Source organism: Stegostoma tigrinum, chromosome 6, assembly GCF_030684315.1.
Source record: "Stegostoma tigrinum isolate sSteTig4 chromosome 6, sSteTig4.hap1, whole genome shotgun sequence".
NCBI classification, from domain to species: domain Eukaryota; kingdom Metazoa; phylum Chordata; class Chondrichthyes; order Orectolobiformes; family Stegostomatidae; genus Stegostoma; species Stegostoma tigrinum.
In genome coordinates, this window is record NC_081359.1 from 88,811,501 (window position 1) to 88,834,806 (window position 23,306).

Below are 23,306 nucleotides of genomic sequence, written 5' to 3' on the forward strand. Positions count from 1 at the left end.
CACGACAACTTAACTTTTGAATTAACCAGGGGGGATAATTGAAGATATTGAGAGGATTTTATCTTCCACATAATCCCTCACAATGGGTAGGGTAACGTTTGAATGAGTATTTTTTTAAGAAACACGATGGAAACAGTGCTCCTTACCGTAGGTGTGCTCAGGGGTGGCTAACTAACTTGGTCTTCAAAAAGACAATGACGTGGATTTCAATATTGTAGTCAGGCCATATGCCACAGCTTTTGCGTCGATTTTACAATTTAAACTCTTTGGCTGTGTTCACTACACCCTTGGCAATTGGAGGGCGGCGCAAACAACAGAACAAAAAAACCAATAAATGCACTTTCAGCCTGTGGGCCATGAGGATCGGGAGCTATGTCCTGATGTTTGCTTGCATCTCTGATATTTAGAAACCTTCCCTGTTGCTCACCCTCCCCTCGACACACTGTTAGAAAGTGCATGGTTGTTGGGACAAGGGATACGTTTAGACTTGGTGAGGATCGGTGACCTACAAACAGTCACATTCCAATCTCAACACGAGGAAGGACTGCAAAATGTGAGGCTGGATGAACACAGCAGGCCAAGCAGCATCTCAGGAGCACAAAAGCTGACATTTCGGGCCTAGACCCTAGGCTGCGCAGGATGGGTGACCATAATCAAGACTTTTTTTTTCAATTTACACAATGAATACGTCGATGTAGTCAGAACATGTTCCTTGGGATTGACAACGATATAAGTACCATGTGGTATGAGGTAGTCCTCCGCTTATCATATGCTCTTCCGTAATTAGCAAATATTGCTTTTGCTCCCATCCAACATTCCATTATTTGTAACTCAATCATTGACAATGATGAAAGGATTAAATGCCAACATTTCCAGTCACAAGTTTTGTGAGCAAAGCCTGATGCTTGGCACAAGCGGTATCATTAAAGTTTGCATTTTCTGGTTAACAAAGTTCCAGGGTTTAGTCTCTTCCCTGGACACAGTTACAAAGGCATTCCCCATTTCATAGTGATGCAATCTTAATTGGTAGCTTGGGGTGACAAAGCTTGTGATAGGCACAAGACCTTTGTTAACCTTTGGCTTTGGTAAAAGACTCATTGTCTGTCTGTCTTGTCTCTCATTAATTATTTTCTGGGAAAATTCCAGCTTTGAACATTCCCCACTGCTTCCGCGCAGATTTTCTCCACGCTTTAGTTTAAAGGGGAATTCGTTCCTTTGCTCATTTACTTCAAGATTATTATTAATATCTTGCTGAAACGGAAAGGGATTTATTTCTTTAAAAAAATGAGAAGTGCTCATAATGCAGAACAGAGATCTAACATTTTCTGCAGTGGCGAACTTTCGAAAGGTAAATTTCAGACGGGAATACAGTACTGTGATCAGCACTTATGCTTCATGACCGCTGGGGCCTCGTGTGTTGTTTTGCCTGTTGCCACCGGTCTTTGCGAAGTGAAAAGGACGCTTGAGAGGGCGACTGAAGACGTTGCTGAGGTTTGAGTGAACGCGCATGATCTTCATCCCGTGATCCCTCTATCTCTCTTTTGTTGGTTATTACCGCCTGTCTGCTCATAGTCTTCAGCTATGGCTTCCCCCCGCTTGGAAACTTTTTGCTGCCCCACTCGGGATGCGGCTACGGATTTTGTGCTGGGCTTCCAGCCCGTCTTCTTTAACGCCATCTGCGTTGCAAGTGCCAGCTTCAGTCTGATTGGCACCCTTGCCCAGGTCCTGCCAAAACGGACGCTTGGCTATCGCAGGTCCAGTCAGTACCCACTGCAGAAACCTTCCGCCTCCTCCAGGATCCTGCTGATTATCAGTATCTGTGACATCCTAGGCTGTATAGGTGGGTGAGATGAAACTTATTAATTGTTGTCTAAAGTCAACAGAGAATGTGACTTTCGTGTGGTTGATCTCGGTAATACTAAATTGGAGACATGTGTTGCTGTTTATTTAGTCATGGTCGGGCAGTCTGTTATATTTTGGACAGAGATAATGGGAACTGTAGATGCTGGAGAATCCAAGATAACAAAGTGTGCAGCTGGATGAACACAACAGGCCAAGCAGCATCTCGGGAGCACGAAAGCCTGACTGCCAACTCTGATCCCCACTCTGCACAGATGCCATCAGACAAGATGGGATTGATTTTTAACCTAGAAATGGTTAGGACAGGGTGTAGGAATAGGCAGAATACAGAATGGGAAGGAATTTGAATTTTCACCCATTCAAACTCGCTCGGCATTCCCTGTTTTCCAAGCCGCCCGAATGTGAAACCACACCAGTGTAACTTCTCGTTCTCATTCTTATCCGGCAAGGATGTGTCTACTCAACTGGCAGATAGGAATGGGAATTTGGAAGGAATTTTGACTATGGACGAAGGAAATAGTCTCTGGAATAACGTTAGTGTTGTCTGGGTGACTGGTGACCATTCCTTCTACTCCTAACTCAGAGGGATTCAAAAGAAGAGTTGAGTAAGAATTTGAATCCTGCCAAAAAGAGAGAGAGCTTCCTGAATCTTTTCATTTATCAGGACAAACTCGGATGTGTCACATTTCATCTCCTATAGTGTTCATTTTTGTAAAGGGGAAGCTCAGTTGGCAAGTTGATTCTGATTGGCTGAGATGTTGTCATGGTGAATGCAAAGTTCCCCAGCTCCTGGGTAATTCAAGAACATTATCTCTGAACATATTCCTTATTGTTTGCAGGGAATAGTCACCTTTGTCAATGCTAACAAGCCAAATTGAGCTATGTTGCAAGCTGAACTGATTTGAGTGTGTACTCTAGTATTGGTCAATCTGCTGTAAAAGTCCACTACCTGCCTTTAAAAACTCTAACTCTTTCTACTTAACATCCACTCAAGTTAAATTCTCCCTGCTGTGAATCCACTTGCTGCTTGAATACATATCATGGAACCATACAATTGTGCAGCATGAAAACAGATTCTTTGGTCCAACTTGTCCATACCAACCAGATATCCTAAAACCTTCTAGTCCCATTTGCCAGCATTTGGCCCATATCTCTCTAAATTCTTTCTATTCATGTACCAAACAGATGCATTTAAAATATTGTATTTGTACCAAACCCCACCATTTCCATTGGCGGCTCATTCCATGCATGCACCACCCTGTGTGAAAACGTTGCCCCTCGGGTCCCTTTTTAAATCTTTCACCTTAAACCTATGTCCTCTAGTTTTGGACTCCCTGGCCCTGGGGGGGGGGGGGGGGGGGGGGGGAGTCTTAGCTATCCGCCCTATCCATACCCTTCTTGATTTTCGAAACTTCTATAAGGTCACCTCTCAACCTCTGTCACTGCAGGGAAAATAGCCCCAACCTATTCAGCCTCTCCCTATAGCTCACACCCTCCAACCCTGGCAACATCCTTTAAATCTTTTTTTTTGAACCCTTCAGGTTTCACAACATCATTTGTATAGCACGAGGACTGGAATTGCATGCAGGATTCCAAAAGTAGCCTAGCCAATGTCCTGTACAATGCCGCAACATGACCTCCAAACCCCTATACTCAATGCACTGACCAACAAAGGCAAGTATATCAAACAAGCTCTTCACTACCCTGTCTATTTGTGACTCCACTTTCAAGGAACTATGAACCTGCACCCCAAGGTCTCTTTGTTTGGGACCATTTCCCAGGGCCCTACCATGAGTCCTGTCCTGATTTGCCTTACCAAAACGTTGAGGGCAGCTGCTCACTTCTCATGTCTGAGGTCACTGACACTAAAGGTGAGATTTTGTCTATACAGCTTTTGTTTTTTAATGTGGTTAATGACCATTTCCATATAGGTTTTGCATCTAAAGTTTTCTTAAGTATTCTTTGTTCACTTATTGAGTTACTTTTGGAGGTGGGGTTGGAGGACTAGTCTCTGACCTAGCAAAGGGAGATGCAAGAGGGTGGATTTTAATTTTTTTCCCAGATGTTGCTCCTGTCTTAGAAACTCTACTTTTACATGACTTGATATGGTAGTTTAAACTGATTGTTAGTGTAGCAATTTGCACAATTTGGGCAGCACAGTCTGAGCAGTCTTATTTGGGAATCACATTTAAGTTGTGTGATCATACAGATCTTCAGCATTGCTGTCAAAGCTTTTTAGTCTTGAACTCAACTGGACAATCCAGAGGGAAAATACCAAGGTAAAAGCAAAGTAGCATTTACGCAGTAGGAGGAGGAAGTGCTGACTGGTTACCAAATGGACTCTGCTTAAGGCATTGCTGTAGAGGAGTTATCAGTTAATGATGAGTGACGGTTAACTGTCAAACTTTGCTTACCGTCTAAACAAGGAAGGTTTGATAGGTGAAGGTATTCTCGTTCTGAGAAATGAACTAGAGAATGCCCATCATCAATTTTGTTGTGTTGAAACAGTGACTGTGTGTGTGTGTGTTCTTTTATTTGCAAAGAACAAGGACCTGTGTATAAAATGTGTAGCTTTGTACGCAATGCAAGTGAGCCATGCTACAAGCCAGACTGATAATTGGGTGTCAGCATAATTCTTCACACACTTAGATGATGTTTGCTACATATTTCAATTGTAGGATCACGGTGAACACCACTCATGTGAATAGGCCTAAAGCTGTCATATTTGGTGCTTATGAAGTGTTCATTGTGTCTTTTGAAGATAGTGCTTCAGGGCAGCAAGGTTGCACGGTGATTAGCACTGTTGCCTCAGTGCCAAGGACCCAGGTTCAAGTCCAGCCTCAGTGACTGTCTGTGTGGAGTTTGTACATTCTCCCCATGCCTACGAGGGCTCCCTTTGGGTACTCTGGTTTTCTCCCATAATCCAAAGATGTGCGGTTAGGTGGATTGGCCACGCTAAATTGCCCATAGTGTCCGGGGATTACATAGGTTAGGTGGATTGGCCATGGGAAGTGCAGTGTTACAGGGATAGGGTAGTTGAGGGTGGGGGATGAGTCTGGGTGGCATGCTCTTTGGAGAGTCGGTGTGCACTAGGTGGGCCAAATGGCCTGTTTCCACACTCTAGGGATTCTAGAAAATAAAAAATAAAATGTGCACTACTTTTCAATGTGAGGATGGAAATGTGGGAGTTATCTAAGCTGGATCAAACTAATGGTCTCTCATGCTCCTTAACTGCTACAGAGAATTGATGAATTGAATTATTTTGTCACTTTCTGTAAGTAGAAGTGATTTTAAAAAATGATATCCTTCTGTTCCTTTTCCAGGGGAAGGAGTCTGTCCTTACTTGCTCTATCAAAACCTACTTTTTTAAAAAACTTAAGACAGCTGTTTTGGCCTCACCTTTCCACTAAAGAGAGCAATGGCAACTTTACTAATCTCTCTGCATAAGGTCATGTAACTCTTTATCGTCCCATAAGAGCAGTCCTGGAACTTATCTAAAGTATCCAGCATTGTACACAAACCTTCAACTAAAGTCTAATCACAGAGTTCTGAGGAAGGGTCACCTGACCTGAAATGTTAACTCTGATTTTTCTTCACAGACCTGCTGAGATTTTCTAACAACTTCTGTTTTTCCTTCTGATTTACAGCATCCACAGTTCTTTTGGTTTTTATTAAGTCTGATATGTGAATATTGAGCAGGTCTTCCTAATTGTTGCATTTCATGCTTTTATTTAAGAAGTCAAATATTTCATGCTCTCTTCGTCATCTAATCAATTTACCCTGTCACCTTTTTGAACATCAATAAATATCCATTCTTGGCTCTGTCTACTTTTGCGCCCATCCCCTTGGGCTCCAATTAAAGTAGACAAATTCTGCAGGAATACTTGGAGATCAAACTGAGATAAGCTGAATTTTATAATACTTGAATTTCCAATTGTGCAAAACAGTCCCATCTGCTTTTTTTCTTCCCCTTTCACTATCTGCTACAACAGTTAATCTAGCACTCAGTTCAGATTGCTTTGTTGAAAGTCTTTTCTCTTTGCTGGTATTGAATCTTTGAGATGAGTTTCGGATAGATTCAGTCCAAATCCTTATAGTTTTGCATCACAAAACTGCCTGTAATATAGCACTTGGCAAGGAGTGTGAGAATCTGAGAAATGACAGGAAGTGGTTGTTGTGACATTTGAAGGCCAGCCATCCCATCTCCAGAACATCACTATTCCTTCGAATAATATCAGAGATTCAACCAGTTTTGGGCTCCATTTCATCAGCAAACAACATTTGCACAATCCATGTGTCAGACAACGGCCCTCTCAAAAGGAGAGTTTTATTATCTCCACTTGACATTTGAATGCATTACTTCAACAAATTCTCCTACCATCAACACCCTTGAAATTGCCAATGACTAGAAAGCTAACTAGGTCAACTTATGTAAGTACATTTATTAGAAGAGTCTGTCAGAGCCTGGGCATTCTGCAGTGAGTCTGTAGGTGGTGTGCACATACTTCTACCATTTTATTCTAGGTGATAGAGTTCATAGAGGACCAATAGGGAATTGTTGCCATGTACTTGTGTAAATGGTTGTCACTCTGTGTCAATGGTGGGGTGAATGTTCAAGATGGTGTCTGGGGCCAGCCAACAAGCTGCTTCGTCCTGAATGTCAGTGAGAATGACTTTTGTTAGAACCACAGTCACCCTGGCAAGTGGGGAGTACTCCTTTACACTCCCAATTTATACATTGATGACCTGCCTTTGACCTGTTCACGTAGCCACAACCTTCTTAATGACCGGTTCAGTTTAGTTTCTGATAAATAGTCATCCCCAGGATGGCGACAATGGGGGTATTAAACATGTTCATACTGCTGAATCTCAAAGGCAAATAGTTGCAATTTGCTCTTGTTGGGTTTGTTGCTTCACTCTTGTTTGGCACAAATGTTACCTACCTGTCAAAGCCTGAATCTTGTCTGGGTCTCGCAAATGGACACAGACTTCTTCAGTATCTGAGAATATGCAATAATGCTGAGCCTTGTGCATTCATCAGTGAACATCCCCCTCTGATGTGATGACTGAAGTGATGTCATTGAAGCAGCTGAAGCTGCCTATGCCTAGGGCACTCCGTCGAAGAACTCCTGCAGAGGCATCCTGGAGCTAAGCTGACTGATCTCCAGAACCACAACTGTCTTTATCTGCATTAGGTTAATGACTCTAAACAGTGGAGAATTGTCCTCCTGATTCCCATTGACTTCAATTTTGTAAGGGCTCTTTACCACAGCCTGTTTGGTTTCTGCCTTAATGTCATGATTACCTCATTTCTTAAATTCAGCTCCCTCAGCCCATATTTGGTCAAGGCAGTGATGAAGTCTCTAGCCATGTGGCCTGACTGAATCCAAGCTAAGCAGTGGTAAGCAGATTCATGTGAGTTAGTACCGCTTGATAGCACTGCTAACATCTTTTTCCATTGCCTAATGATTGCAACTAGATTGTTAAGCTGATAATTAGATTAGCTCGAGTTCGTCCTGATACTTGTGTGAAGGACATTTAATGGCACTTCCATGTTGTTGGGTAGATATCAGTGTTATAGCTATACCAGAACCACTTGTACAGGAACATAGCTGATCAATATTTATCCCTAAATCAATATTGCTAAAACAGATCATCTACCCATGATTACATTGCTTGTGAATCCTGGCTGTGTGCATTATTGGCTGCCATATTTCCTATATTACAACAATACAGCTGTTATCTGTAAAATGCTTTGGAACACTGTACAACCATGAGCAACACAATGCAAGTGCGTTTGGAGGATTTGAATGATGTAGCATTAGCTAAATATTATCTTTGGTGGCACAACAAATCTGTCATAAACCGCAAAGTTCTCGCAATTTAATTTTTTAGATGTCAAGACTTAAGTGAAGTGCACTTCAAACTAATTCCTCAGTGGAAATAATTTGAAGAGTTACCGTCAAAGACCCTTGAACAGTGGTTTAAAATGCAGAAAAGATCTTTTTCCCCTTAATGGGACAGAATGAAATACTCTGAATTGTGCCTTTGTAACTTAATATTACTGTGTGGAAAATAAATACATTTTTATCATGATATTAAATAAGAAGTCTATGCTAGTCACTATAAATGGTGCCATGTGTTAGCAAGAATCTCAGATATGCTACGGTGGAGAATTAGGCTGTTTGGCCCATCGTGCCTGTACTAGCTATCTTAGTGGTTTGACTTTTTTTCCATTATTTGTTCATGGGATGAGGGCATCACAGGCTAGGCAGCATTTATTGCCCATCTCTAATTGTCCAGAGGGCATTTGAGTCAACCACATTGTGGTCTGGAGTCACATGTAGGCCAGACGGGGTAAGGATGGCAGTTTCTTTCCTGAAAGAATATTCGTGAACCAAATGGGTTTTCCCCCAACAATCAACAATGGATTCATGATCATCATTTGGTTCTTATCCCACCATGGCAGATGGTGGAATTTCGAACCTGAGTCTCCAGAACATTATCTCGGTCTGTGGATTAACATTCCAACAATAATACCACTAGACGATTGACACTGCAGGGGAAGCAATCTCCTGCCTTTACCACGTGACTCTGCGCATTGCCTTTGTTTTAAATGATCATCTAAATGTCCTCTTGAATGCCTGAATTGAACCAGCCACTGCCACACTTTGAGCAGTGCATTCCTCCCACTGTGAGAGAGTTTGGTTTTTCTCACCTCATATTTGTTTCTTTTGCAAAAAGCTTTGAAACTGTGGCTTAGGTCCTTGATCCTTTTACATGAGGAGACATTTTGTTCCTATCTGCTTTGTCCAAACCCCTTGTGGTTTCAAAAACTACCACCAAACCTGCCACTGGTCTTCTCTCCAGGGGAAACTGTCCCATCTTCTCCAACCTATTCTGAAAACCGAAGCCTGGAATAATTCTCATAAACCTCTTCTGCATTCACATCTTTCGTATAGTACGGGGCCTAGAACTGTACTAAATAGTCCGACTGAAGTCTAACTAGTGTCCTGTTTAAGTTTAGCATAACCTCCCTGCGTGCACGCTCTGCACTTGCTAATGAAGACCTAAATTCTGTATGCTTTATTAATAGCACTCACTACCTTTTGTTGTCACTTTTCGTAACTTCTGTACGAATGGCTTCTATGCTCCTGAACACCCTTTAGAACAGCACCATTTGTTTTATACAGTCTTTCTGTGTACCTCGTTTACTTTGGTACAAGGAACCTGGGTTTATTTCTAAGAGAGAATTGTAAAGTAAACAGGCTCTTCTAGTTAGAGGTACAGATCTGTGACTGGCATATTATAAAAGCATCAAAGAGGGAAGTCCAGAGGCTGTGGAGCAGATTTACAATGATGATACCAGGTAGGTACGTATTTCAGGGAAAGTAATTACAAGCTGGGGTCCAATGCTCTTCCCTTGGTCGGGGTGTACGCATGTGTCTTTCCTCCCACCCCAGGGTCCTTGAACTCGATTTGATTGTTCAATGTATTGTTGTCATATGTACCAAGATACGGTGTGAAGTGCTGTGTGCTGTTTAGGTGTCAATGGAACGCTGGTTTGTGTGATAGACTTGGCTGTGTTCGCGGTTCTCTGTTGTTTTTTGTGGTCATGGAAAGAGCAGTTGCCATGCCATGCTGCGATGCATCCAGATAAATGTTTTCTGTAGTGAATCTATAAAAATTGGTAAGTTTTTGTGGACATCCCAAATTTCCTTAGCCTCCTTAGGAAGTAGAGACTTTAGTGCTTTCTTGACCAGGGCAGATTGTTGGTGATCATCTGTCCCAGGAACTTGACACTGTCAATCATCTCTAATGATGCAGACAGGGGCATGCCCTCCACTTCACTTCCTGATGTCAGTGACCAGTTCCATCGTTTTGCTGACATTGATGGAGAGATTGTTGTCTTTACATCATGCCACTAAGCACTTAGTCTCATCGCTGTTTGAGATCTGACCTACAATGATCATGTCATCAGCAAACGTGTAAATGGAGTTGAGTAGAATTTGGCCACACTGTTGTGAGTGCATAAGGGGTTTGGTAGGGGGCTAAGTATCCTGCTTAGTGGGTCATCGGTTATGGTGGGGGAGGTGTTTTCACCTATTCTTACTGATTTGTGGTCTATGGGTAAGGAAGTCGAGGAACCAGTTACAGAGACTTGGGTTGCGGAGTTTAGAGATGAGTTTGTTTGGTATTATGGCGTTGAAGGCAGACTTGTAGTCAATAAATAGGAGCCTGATGTAGGTATCCTTGTTATTCAAATGTTCCAGGGATAAGTGTAAGGCCAGGTGATGGCATCTGGTGGGGATCTGTCGCACCAGTAAGCAAATTGCAAAGGATCAAGGCAATCTGGGAGGTTGGACTTAATGTGAGCCACGTCGAACCTCTTGAAGCTTTCCATAAATATGGAGGTCAGAGCCACCAGATGTAGTCATTGAGGTATGCTGCATGATTTTTCTTTGGCACCGAGATGGTGGTGGCCTCCTTGAAGGAGTTAGGGACTTTGGATTTGAGTAAGGAGAGGTTAAAGATGTCTGCGAATAATCCTGCCAGCTGGTCCACACAGGATCTAACAAGGGAGGGGAGAAGAAGGGAAGGAGATGATGGAAATGGCAGTTAATGACTCTCTGGGTGTGTGTGCTGTGGGATGGTAGGTGAGGACAAAGAGTTCCTTTTGCTGCTGTAGGAAGAGAGGGGCTGAAGGCTGAACTGTGGGAGATGGGTCGGGCTCTGTTGAGTGCTTTGATAACTACAATGCTGGGGAATCTTCGGTGAAGAAAGCTGGACATTTCAGATGCCCCTTGTTGTAGTTGGCATCATCAAAATAGATATGATGGAGATATAGGGACTTGGAATGAAATAGCCTTTACAGGAAGCAGGGTGTGAGAATGTCTCGCCAAGATGGGAGGCGGTTAGTTTGTAGTGGATATTGGTGGCCAGCCTATCTGCAGAAATGGAAACAGATGTCAAAGAAGGGAGGAGTCAGAAATGCACCAGGTGAAGGGAGGACCGGTATGGAAATTGGAAGAGAAATTGATACTTTTCCAATTTTTTTTCTTTTTATTCATTCATGGGATGAGGGGGTCACTGGCTAGGCCAGCGTTTATTGCCCAGCGGGCAGTTAAGAGTCAACCGCATTGCTATGGGTCTGGAGTCACATGTAGGCCAGACCAGGTAAGGATGGCAGTTTCCTTCCCTAAAAGACATTAGTGAACCAGATCGGTGATAATGGGAACTGCAGATGCTGGAGAATCCAAGATAATAAAATGTGAGGCTGGATGAGCACAGCAGGCCCAGCAGCATCTCGGGAGCACAAAAGCTGACGTTTCGGGCCTAGACCGTTCAAACCAGATCGGTTTTCTTGACAGTTGACATTGGATTCATGGCCCTCAGTAGATTCTTAATTCCAGATGTTTGTCGAATTCAAATTCCACCATCTGCCATGGGATTTGAACCCGGTCTCTAGATTAACAGTCCTGCAATAATACCACTAGGACATCGCTTCCCCTACATCATTGGTGTCACAACTCCAGATGGCAGAAGAAAGTGGCACCAATGATATCATCAATATACTGGAGAAAGAGTTATGGTTGGGGGCCGGAATAGGACTGGAACAAGGAATGTCCCATGTATCCCACAAAGAGACAGGCATTAACTGGGGCCCATACAAACATCATCCAGCTGCATTATCATGGACTTCAAAGAAATTTGCAAAACCCTGTCTTCAGGCAACTAGTTACTAACTTTTCGAATTCTGATGATAACATGCATTATTATCCTTATCTTGTGTGTGGGTATGTGTGTTTGCTTGTGTGTGAGTGAGAGAGATGGGGATAAAGACAAAGACAATGAGCCCCTTGGCTTGAATATCTGAATAAACGGTGCTTCTAATTTAATCTTGGGCAGACACACTAGTAAAGCTTAATCATGCATGTGAGAAGGAAATGATGTGTGACGGGGGAGCTTTTGTATGTAGACTGGACGGTGTTGGTTCAAGTCCCACTTGCCCTAGAGATGTCGTAACATGTCCAAATGGATTGTTTAAAAAAAACCCAATGTCAGTCAAGCTGTTTACATGAAGGAGGCCAGAAGTGTCAGAAAATTAAGAGTAAGATCTAAAGTATTTGACCAATTGGGATGATGTTATCTACTCGAATACTATCTGACTTGATTGGGTGTGGAGGTGCTGGGATTAGGCTGGGGTGAACGAGGTTACCAGGTTATAGTCCAACAGGTTTACTTTGAAACCACAAGCTTTTGGAGCGCTGCCCCTTCAGGTGAAGTGAAGAGAAGCATACAGGCACAGAATTCACAGGCAGAGAGATCAAAAGAGCATACAAATATTGTGAGTGGAGTTTTGACAGGCTGAATAGAAAGCCTCTGCAGGTGATCAAAAGTGTAAGATGGTGTGAGTCAAGTGTCACCAGCTTAATAACAAGTCAAGGGAAGACCTATAATCTGATTAATTGAGACTGAGGTAATTACAAAAAATTAAAAATAAGTTGGCGCTGGAGACATTCCAAATGGCTGGAATAACATCATAGATATGAGTATTCATATGTGTATATATATGCTGAGGGTCTAGCCAGAGTAACAGTAATCCAAAACTGTACAAACTAAATAAGGTAGAGAGCTCATAACAAGTTACCAAGGTAATGGTGTGAAAACAGGACAGTAAGAAAGATTTTACAGATACAGAAGTGTGGTGGGGTTACATATTGTATGCTTGGTGCCCATTTGTCTGTTGTTGTTGAGCCTGCATGGTCTTGCCAATGTACCATGCCTGGGGTCATCTTTGCCTGCAGTGTATGCAGTAGACAATATTGGCTTAATCACATGAATATCTGCCATTCATGTGGTGGATGATGTTCCCACTTGTGATGGTAGTGCCCATGTCAGTGAGCTGGCATGTCTTGCAGAGGCCACTGTGGCAGGCTTGTGTGGAGTTGTGGTTGCTGTTCTCCTGAAGGCTGGGTAGTTTGCTATGAATGATGGACTGCTTTGGATAGTCACATTTATACTGGTATAACAAGGTGTAGAGCTGGGTGAACACAGCAGGCCAAATAGCATCAGAGGAGCAGGAATGCTGACGTTTTGGGTTTAGACCCTTCTTCAGAAATGATATCAAGTGATGAATTGATATCAGAAATGAAGAAGGGTCTAGGCCCAAAATGTCAGCTTTCCTGCTCCTCTGATGCTGCTTGGTCTGCTGTGTTCACCCAGCTCTACACCTTGTTATATCAGATTCTCCAGCATCTGCAGTTCTGACTATCTCTGAAACATTTATACTGGTGTTGTTTTAGTGAACCCCAGGTATCTACACGCACAGACTGACCAAAAATAAATTGATTTTTTTTAGTTCACTCATGGGATGTGAGCATCTTTAGCTGGGCCAGCATTTATTGCCATTGAGAATATGGGAGATAAGCTGCATTCTTGAACTGCTGCAGTCCATGTCATCCAGCACCAGAAGTTTATAATCTAAGGATCTTGAGGCAGACCATTTAGAACTAGGATGAGGAGAAATCTCTTCACCCAGAGACTGATGAGCTTGTGGAATTCTCTGCCACTGAAAGTGGTTGAGGCCAATGCATGAATATTTTCAAGAAGGGATTAGATATATTTCCTAGGGCTAAAAGGATTGTGGGGAATGGGGAGGAAATGGGGACAGGGTACTGATTTGGATGATCATCCAAGATCATATTGAATAGCAGAGCAAGCTCAAAAGGCTGAATGGACTACTTCTCCTGTTTTTCTGTGTGCTGTAGGTAGACCCACAACGCCATTAGGGAGGGAATTCCAGGATTTTGACCCAGTGATGGTGAAGGAATGGTGATATATTTCCAAGTCAGGATGGTAAGTGCCTTGGAGCGGAATTTGTAGGTGGTTGTGTTCCCATGTATCTGCTGCCCTTGTCCGTCTAGTTGGAAGTGGTTGCGGGTTTGGAAGGTGGTCAGAGATAATGGGAACTGCAGATGCTGGAGAATTCGAAATAACAAAGTGTGGGGCTGGATGAACACAGCAGGCCAAGCAGCATCTCAGGAGCACCAAAGCTGACGTTTCGGGCCTAGGCCCTTCATCAGAGCAGGCTCTGAAGGGTCTAGGCCCGAAACGTCAGCTTTTGTGCTCCTGAGATACGGCTTGGCCTGCTGTGTTCATCCAGCCCCACATTTTGTTATCGTGGGTTTGGAAGGTGTTGTCTAAGGATCTTTTTAATGAATCTGTGCAGTGTATCTTGGTGGTGGTGGTGGTAGCAATAGTGTGTACTGAGCATTGGCAAATATCCACCCTCTCCCCTGCCAATGTGGTGTCAACTAAATAAGCTGCTTTGACCTGAATGGTGTCAAGTTTCTGGAGTGTTGTTGGAGCTGCATTCAACTAAGCAAGTGGGGAGTGTTTCATCACACTCCTGACTTGTGCCTTGGACTAAGAAATCTGTTTTGTTCAGTATGTAAGTATGGTAAACACCATAAGATGTATGAGCAGATTTGGCAATTCAGTCTTTGCTCTGCCATTCAATTAAATCATGCCTGATCTGATAATCTTTACCTCCACTTTCCTGCCTTCCCCCATATCACTTGATTCCCTTGCTCATTAAAAATTCTACGTCCGTCTCAAGCGTATGTTATGACTCGACCTCAACATGTCTCTGTGGTAAAGAATTCAACAGATTCACTGCCCCCTGAGAGAAGAGTCAGAGAGTCCCACAGCATGGACACAGTCCCTTCGGCGCAAACAGGTCCATGCTGAACAAAATGTCCATCCATGCTAACCCCATTTCCCTGCACTTGGCCTTTACCCTTCTAAACCTTTCCTATCCATGCATTCATCTGAATGCCTTTTAAGTGTTCTTGTTAATGTAGCTGTTTCAACTGCTTCCGCTGGCAGCTTACCTTCTGTTTTTTAAAAAAAAACAGGTTGCTTCTCAGGTTCCCAAGTATTCTTTCCCCTCTTATCTTAAACTGATGCTCTCCAGTCCTCAATTCCCCAATCCTGGGGAAAGTCCTGAGTGCATTCACCCTATCCATGCCTCTCATGACCTTATACGCTTCTGTAAGATTCCGCTCTCAATCTTCTATGCTCTAAAGAAAAATGTCCTAAATTGTGCAATGTCTCCCAATATCTCAGTCCCTTTTCATTCTGGCAACATCCTTGGAAATTTCCTCTGCACTCTTTCTCAGTTTAATAACATCCTTCCTATGGCAAGGTGACTAAGACAGCACAATATCCCAAGTGTGGCCTCACCAACATCCTGTACAGCTACAATATAACTTCCCAACTTCTGTACTCAAGTGTCCTGACTGATGAAGGCATGTGTGCCAAATATCTTCACTGCTCTGTCTACCTGTGACTGTACTTTCAGAGAAGTGTGTACCTGAGCTCCAAGGTCCCTCTGTTTCACTGCATTCCTTAAGGCCCTACCATTCACCATGGAACTCCTACCTTGATTTGACTTTCAAAAATCCAACACCTCACACTTATCTATAGTAAACCCCATTTGTCATTTCTTGACTTAGTTCCTCAGCTGCAATTTCTGATAACCTTCCGCACTGTTCACAACACTGCCTATTTTAGTGTCATGTGCAAACTTACTAATCATGTCTTGTACATTCTCATCCAAATCATTGATATAGATAACAACAGCAATGGGCTCACTACTGACCCCTGAGGCAAACCACTATTTACAGGCCTCCAGTCTGACGAGCATTCTTACTGTGTTACTCTCCTCTTCCTACCATTAAGCTAATTGTGTATCCAATTTGCTAGCTGTCCCTAGATTCCATACAATCTAACCTTCCAGTGCAGCCTACCATGTGGAACCTTAGCAAAGACCTTACTAATTTCCATGTAGACAAATCTACTGCCCTGCCCTCATCAACCTTCCTGGTCGCTTCTTCATCAAAGAGCTCTGAGAAATTTGTGAGGCATGACCTCCCTTGCATGAAGCCATGCTGACTACTCCTAATCAAACCCTGTCTTTCTGAATGCATGTATATCTTATCCCTCAGAATCTTCTCAAGTAGCTGATCTACCACAAATGTTAAGCTCACTGGTCCATAATTCCCATGTTTTTCTTTCCAGCCCTTCCTGAATAAGGGCACAACATTCGCTACCCTCCAGTCTTCCAGGACTTCACTCCTGGCTAATGATGATGCGAATATCAGCCAGGGCCCCTGCAATTTCTTCTCTAGCCTCTTGAAGCACTCTCGGATATATCTGATTAGGAGATTTATCCACCTTCTTACTTTCTTATACTTCCAACACCACCTCTACTGTGATATGGACTGTCTCCAAGATACCGCCACTAACTTCCCCCAAGTTACCAAGCTGAATTTCTCCACGGTGAACACAGAGGAGAAATATTCATTGAAGACTTCGTCCATTTCCTGTGATTCCACACATACATCACTTTGGCCCTTGAGGGGTCCTATTCTCTCTGTGGTTATTTTTTTTCCTTTTAATATGCTTAAAGAATCTCTTTGGGTTCACCTTAATCTTCTCAGATAAAGCTATCTTGTGCCCCTTTTCACCCTCCTGCATCCCCTATTTACTGCCTGGGATTTCCTTAATCCCAGCTATCTGTACCTGAGCTATGTCTCCTTTTTTTTCCTGGTCAAAGAGTCAATATCTCTTGTCATCCAGGGTTCTCTACTCCTGCCAACCTTTCCCTTCACCCTCACAGGAACATGTAGACTTTGAGCTAAGGCTACCACACTTTAAAAGGCTTCCCACTTGGCAGAGGTTCCTTTGCTTGCAAACAAACTACTCCAATCAATCCCTGCAAGCTCCTGTCTAATTCCATCAAAATTTGCCTTGCCCCGGTTTAGAACTCCAACCTGTGGACCAGTTTTGTTCTTCTCTATAACTATTTCAAAATTAATAGAGCTATGGCCACTTGTCCCAAAGTGCTTGTCCACTGTCACCCCAGTAATCTATCCGTCCCTATTTCCCAAGAGTATGTTGAGTTTTGCCCCTTTGCGAGTAGGACCCTCTGCATTCTGCTTGAGGAAACTTTTTCCTGGATACATTTAACAAATTCCATCCCATCTAAGCCCTTAGCACAGTAGCGGTCCTAGTCTATGTTAAGAAAATTAAAATCTCCCCACTATGACAACCCTATTTTTCTTACAAGTCTCTGCAATCCCCCTGTATATTTGTTCCTCTAATTCCTGTTGACTATTTGGAGGCTTACAGTACAACCCTAACAATGTCACCATCCCGTTCTTATTTCTTAGCTTTGCCCACAAAGCCTCACTGGATGATCCCTCAGTTATTTCATCCTGACTATGGCTTGATACTCCCCTTAATCAAAAATATAACTCCCTTCCTCTCTTTCCTCCACATCTGTCCTGCCTAAAACACCTATACCCTGGCACATTAAGCCACCAGGCCTGCTTGCCCACCCAACTCTGACCACCCACCCAGCCATGTTTCTGTAATGGCTATAATATCCCAGGCTCACATCCCTATCCACGCCCTGAGTTCATCAGCCTTACCTGTCAGCCCTCTTGCTTTGAAATAGATGCAGTTTATTCCAACAGGCATTCCTCGCTCCCTGCCCTGAAAAATCTCTCCAACTTGCTGCTTCTGATTATTGTATCTCTTTCTAGCCTCTCACTTGCCTCCCTGCTGTTGAGGATCCCATCTCCTGCCAATCTAGTTTCAACCCTCCGTTAGAACACTAACAAATTTGCCTGCCAGGACATTGGCCCCCACTTCATTTCAGGTGCAATCTGCCCCTCTTGAACAGGTTACCCTGCCTCAGAAAAGGTCGCAGTGATCTTGGAATATGAATCCCTGCCCCATGCACCAATTCTTTCACCACACATTCATCTGTCATCTCCTCCTGTTCTTAATCTCACTAGCACATGGCACTGGAAATAATCTGGGGATTACCACCATCGAGGTCCTGGTTTTTAATTTTTCTGGCTCTCTATATAATCACTAGAATCAAGTCTATTTCCTTTAGCATACTTCTATACCTCAATTAGGTTTACTCTCATTTTAAACTCAAGAATATAGGTTTAAACTAGTCAATCTTTGTTTATAAAACAAACCCCTCATTTTTGGAATAATACCAGTGAACCACCTCTGAAATGCAACTATATCCCTATTCAAGTAAGTAAGCTTGTATTTGCAGCACTTTATTAAAACACCTTTTGGAAATTCAAATATATTACATCTACTGGCTTCCTTTTATCTATTCTGCTTCTTACCACCTCAAAGAGCTCTGATGGAATTCTCAGCCATAATTTCCCCTTATTTAAGTCTTTAGCACAGTTAATTTCAACTCCAGAATCTCACTCCAGAAAGTGACACTCAGTTTCAATTATTGTTATGGTCACTGTTTCCTAAGGGATCTTTTACCCTGAGATCACTTATTAAATGTGCTTCATTACACATTGTCAGACTCAAAGTAGCCTGATCCCTGGTTGTATCCACAACACACATATTGTGAATATACTATAAATTCTTTCTCCTAGCTACCTTTGCGATTTAAATTTAATCTAAATGAAGATTAAAGTTACCCATGATTAATGTACAGCCTTTTTACAATCTATTATTATCTCCTGACTTATTCATTTTGGCTCTGACGTTTTGGCTACTGATCTAGGGGCCAGTAGACTACACCCAACAGTGTCAGCTTCCCGTTGTTATGGCTTACCTCCACTCATAATGATGCTGCATCTTCTGATCAAGATCATTTGTTGCGGTTGTACTAATGCCAACTTGCACTAACAAAGCTACACCACCATCTGAAGGGTTTCGGCCAAAAGCGTTCACTTACCTGCTTCTCAGATGCTGTCTGACCTGCTGTGCACTTCCAGCCTCACAACTATAAACACTGGATTCCAGCATCTGCAGCCCTTTTTGACTTGAGCATCCTATCCTTCCTGCCTACACTTTTGAAAACTCTCATACCTGTGCATTTTTAGTTCCCAGCTTTGATCTCCTTGGGATGATGGTTCTGTAATGGATATTAAATCATATCCACAAGTCTCTTGGTTTTTGCTGTTAATTCACTAATTTAGTACTGAATATTAGGCGCACTTAATTAAAGAGCCATGAGTTTTGCCTTTGTGCCTTCTGACCCCTGTTAACCCAATTTGCTGCTAATTTTAACTGTGTACAGCTAAATCCTGAAGTCTTAAATATAGCTGAAATAACTTTAGGTAGCATTGTTGTATCTATCAATACAATGGATTAAATGGTTTGTTCTGATTGCATTTAAGTAGATAACATTTTAAAAATGGGTTTGGGCATCACTGGTAAGGCTGGCATTTATTGACTATCTCTGGCGATGTTTTAGAATCAACAATCTTGGTTATTGGTCTGGAGTGTCATGTGGGACGGACAAGGTAGGGATGCCAGATTTTGTTACCCACCATTATTTAGTCAATCAGATGGGTTAAACACCAACTAGATAATTTCATAACACAGTCGTGTTTGGTGTTCCCAGTGTCCATCACTGGCACTGCAGAAATGACAGACATGCATCATCCTGTCAACTGTGCAGCAGTTTCATGGTCTCCGTTGCCAATGCTAGTTTTTATTCTGTATTTATTTACTTGCCTGAGTGTAATTTCATCAACTATATGTTTCCAGATAATATAAGCACTATGCTGCAGTGCTTCATAAAGCTCCTGGGATCAAATACTCATCATGATCCGAGGATTTTGATTCCAGTTTGTGTAGTTGTACAGTGTGATTATATCTATGAATTTGTAATACTTGTCATACAGAAACAGGAGAAGTAGAATAAATTCAGAAAATTTACAAGAATGGTTCTAGGTGTGGAAAAACTTGAGTTACAAGGATTGGATGAAGAAGTGGGAGAAAAGAAGGCTGAGAGGGGTCTTGATGGAGGTTCTCAAAATCATGAGTGGACTGGACTGAAAAAAAGATTTAGGGTGATGTGGGAAAATATTTTCGCACAGCGAGTAGCTGGGGTATGAAATGCTCAGAAATGGTGGAGGCAGGTTCAATTATAGCATTTAAGAGGGCATTGGATGATTATTTGGATAGAAATGATGTGCAGGGATATTTGGGGGAAGCAAGAGCTTGGAACGACGTAATAGACCACAGATACACTGGGTCGAATGGCCACCTCCTGTTCTGTAACAATTCTGTGAACCACAATAAGGAAAGATGTATCTGCATTTAAAATGAAGGTCCATTTTTCAAAGTGGAGTAAATGCTGCTCTGTTATAAAGTGATATCTATGTGAGCCTGCTCCTGGCACCCAATCTGGGCAGGGATAGATTACCATGCGTTCTTTTGGACATTGCTGCTGGAAACTTTCTGTGAAATCTGTGAGTATCACACTCATATCCTGGTTTTCAGAATGTAGGAAGCATTCTGGATGGGTCTAGAAGAGCTACAGATAGCCGAATCCTTACCAGCACCCTTCATCTGAACAGACTAAGCTGTGGTTACAAGTTGCAATGGAATTCCATGAATTCCTAAGAGATTTTCACTCTGTTTCTCTCTCCACAAATGTTGTGTGACTGGTTCAATATTTTCAGTGTTTTATTTTAATTTTTTTCAGCTGAAATTACTGCATAGAGCTGGTGTCCTATCACCAAGTCACCTTTTTATTTACATGTGTGCAGTATGCTAGCTGTGACCAGCTAACTCAGAGTCAGTCCCTGAAGTAAAGAGACTCTCTGAATCCAAGATGACAAAGTGTGAAGCTGGATGAACACAGCAGGCCAACCAGCATCTCAGGAGCACAAAAGCTGAAGTTTCTGGCCTAGACCCTTCTTCAACATCTGCAGTTCCCATTATCACAGACTCTCTGAATCTCCTGTTTATATCTGTTTCCCAGGGCTCCCTCATTGACTGGGGCTATTAACATGGGCCAATGAGATCCACCTGGCTCCAATCACTACACAGATTTACAGCAACATCAACATTTAGCTCTTGTTTAATTTTCAGTGTCATGGACACCTGATATGTATCAGTGTAGGTCTACCTACACAATGCAGACTGCTGAAATTTGAGAATAAAGTCTTGCATTTCTATAGCACCTGCCAGAAACCTTAGGGGAGAACTAAAGCAATTGATACCGAACAACATACTTTTGAAGCATGGTCACTGACCTAATGAACAAAGTGTGAGCGCCAGTTGATGCACAGCAAACGCCCACAAACAGAATTCTATAATAGACCAGATGATCTGTTTTTATGTTTTGGTTGAGGAATAAGCACTGGAGAATGCCCTGTTCTTCAAAGTAACACTTCGGTTTTTTTGCATTGACCTAAGATGGGGCCAGAGTTTAATATTTCCTTTCAAAAGAGGGCACCCCCAACGTTGCGTTACTCCTTCTATTTGCAGTAAAGTGCTTGGGTCCCTGGAGCGGAAGTGAAATCCATAAACTTCTAATTGTGGGGTTGGCTGGGGGTTGGGAGAGGTGGTATAGATAAGGTGAATGGCAGATGTCTTTTCCCTAGAGGGGGGAGTTCCAAACTGGCTCCTATGTCTTATGGTCTTATGGCAGGCATATTTTTAAGTTGAGAGGAAAACGATTTTAAAAAGACATGGGGGGGGAGGACAACATTTTTTAAGTGTGTTAACAAGTGTGGAGTGAACTTCCAGAGGAAGTGTTGAATGTGGGTACAGTTACAATGTTTAAAAGACACGTGGATAAGTACATAGAGCTGTACAGCACAGAAATAGACCCATTGGTCCAACTAAGAAACAGGTAGTTCTTTGAGAAGGTGACCGTACAGGTAGATGAGAGTAAACCGGTTGATGTGGTGTATATGGATTTCAGCAAGGCGTTCGATAAGGTTCCCCGCAGTAGGCTATTGTACAAAATGCGGAGAAATGGGATTGTGGGAGATATAGCAGTTTGGATCGGAAATTGGCTTGCTGAAAGAAGACAGAGGGTGGTAGTTGATGGGAAATGTTCATCCTGGAGACCAGTTACTAGTGGTGTACCGCAAGGGTCGGTGTTGGGTCCACTGCTGTTTGTCATTTTTATAAATGACCTGGATGAGGGCATAGAAGGATGGGATAGTAAATTTGCAGACGACACTAAGGTCGGTGGAGTTGTGGATAGTGACGAAGGATGCTGTAGGTTGCAGAGAGACATAGATAAGCTGCAGAGCTGGGCTGAGAGGTGGCAAATGGAGTTTAATGCAGACAAGTGTGAGGTGATGCACTTTGGTAGGAGTAACTGGAAGGCAAAGTACAGGGCTAATGGTAAGATTCTTAGCAGTGTAGATGAGCAGAGAGATCTCGGTGTCCATGTACACAGATCCTTGAAAGTTGCCATCCAGGTTGACAGGGCTGTTAAGAAGGCATACAGTGTTTTAGCTTTTATTAATAGAGGGATCGAGTTCCGGAACCAAGAGGTTATGGTGAAGCTGTACAAAACTCTGGTGCGGCCGCACTTGGAGTATTGTGTACAGTTCTAGTCACCACATTATAAGAAGGATGTGGAAGCTTTGGAAAGGGTGCAGAGGAGATTTACTAGGATGTTGCCTGGTATGGAGGGAAGGTCCTACGAGGAAAGGCTGAGGGACTTGAGGCTGTTTTCGTTAGAGAGAAGAAGGTTGAGAGGTGACTTAATTGAAACATATAAAATAATCAGAGGGTTAGATAGGGTGGATAGGGAGAGCCTTTTTCCTAGGATGGTGACGGCGAGCACGAGGGGGCATAGCTTTAAATTGAGGGGTGAAAGATATAGGACAGATGTCAGAGGTAGTTTCTTTACTCAGAGAGTAGTAAGGGAATGGAACGCTTTGCCTGCAACGGTAGTAGAATCGCCAACTTTAAGTACATTTAAGTCGTCATTGGATAAGCGTATGGACGTACATGGAATAGTGTAGGTTAGATGGGCTTGAGATCGGTGTGACAGGTCGGCACAACATCGAGGGCCGAAGGGCCTGTACTGTGCTCTAATGTTCTATGTTCTACGTTCGGAGAGATATGGGCCCAGCACAGGCAGGTGCTACTAGTTTAGTTTGGGATTACAGTCTGCATGGACTGAAGGTTCCATTTCTGTGTGTATGACTGCGGTGATTGGGCTATCACTGACTTGAACTGAATGATTTGTTATCACTTGTATTGAACAAATAAAAACTGTGATAAGAGTAACATGTCACCATTTAGTTACAGAAGTTACTGAAATATAACTAAACAGAGTTCTGCCTCCCTCCTTGTGGTCTGCTCGAAATCAGGTTGGGGTGGTGTCTTCATAACGGGATCTGCGCCCATCTATGCTCCAACAGAGATAACAAAGTGTGGGGCTGGATGAACACAGCAGGCCAAGCAGCATCTCAGGAGCACAAAAGCTGACATTTCGGGCCCAACAGACACTTCTTCACAGAAAAAGGGCCCACACCACCTATGGATAGATGAGAAATGCTGCCTTTGGTTAAACCCAATAATTTGCAATTTATTATGCCAGTAAACTGGCTGTTAACTTTTACACT

The 23,306-nt window shown here is 42.8% G+C and overlaps 1 protein-coding gene across 1 annotated transcript in view; it reads left to right on the forward strand.

Annotated features, from left to right (window-relative positions):
• The first annotated feature begins 1,199 nt into the window (after positions 1 to 1,199).
• gpr143 (G protein-coupled receptor 143) overlaps positions 1,200 to 23,306 on the forward strand; it is a 64,154-nt gene continuing 42,047 nt past the window's right edge. Inside the window, exon 1 of the mRNA XM_048533202.2 lies at positions 1,200 to 1,840. Coding sequence (XP_048389159.1) covers positions 1,582 to 1,840 — 259 coding nt within the window. The 5' untranslated portion in view covers positions 1,200 to 1,581. The remainder of the gene's footprint in view (positions 1,841 to 23,306) is intronic.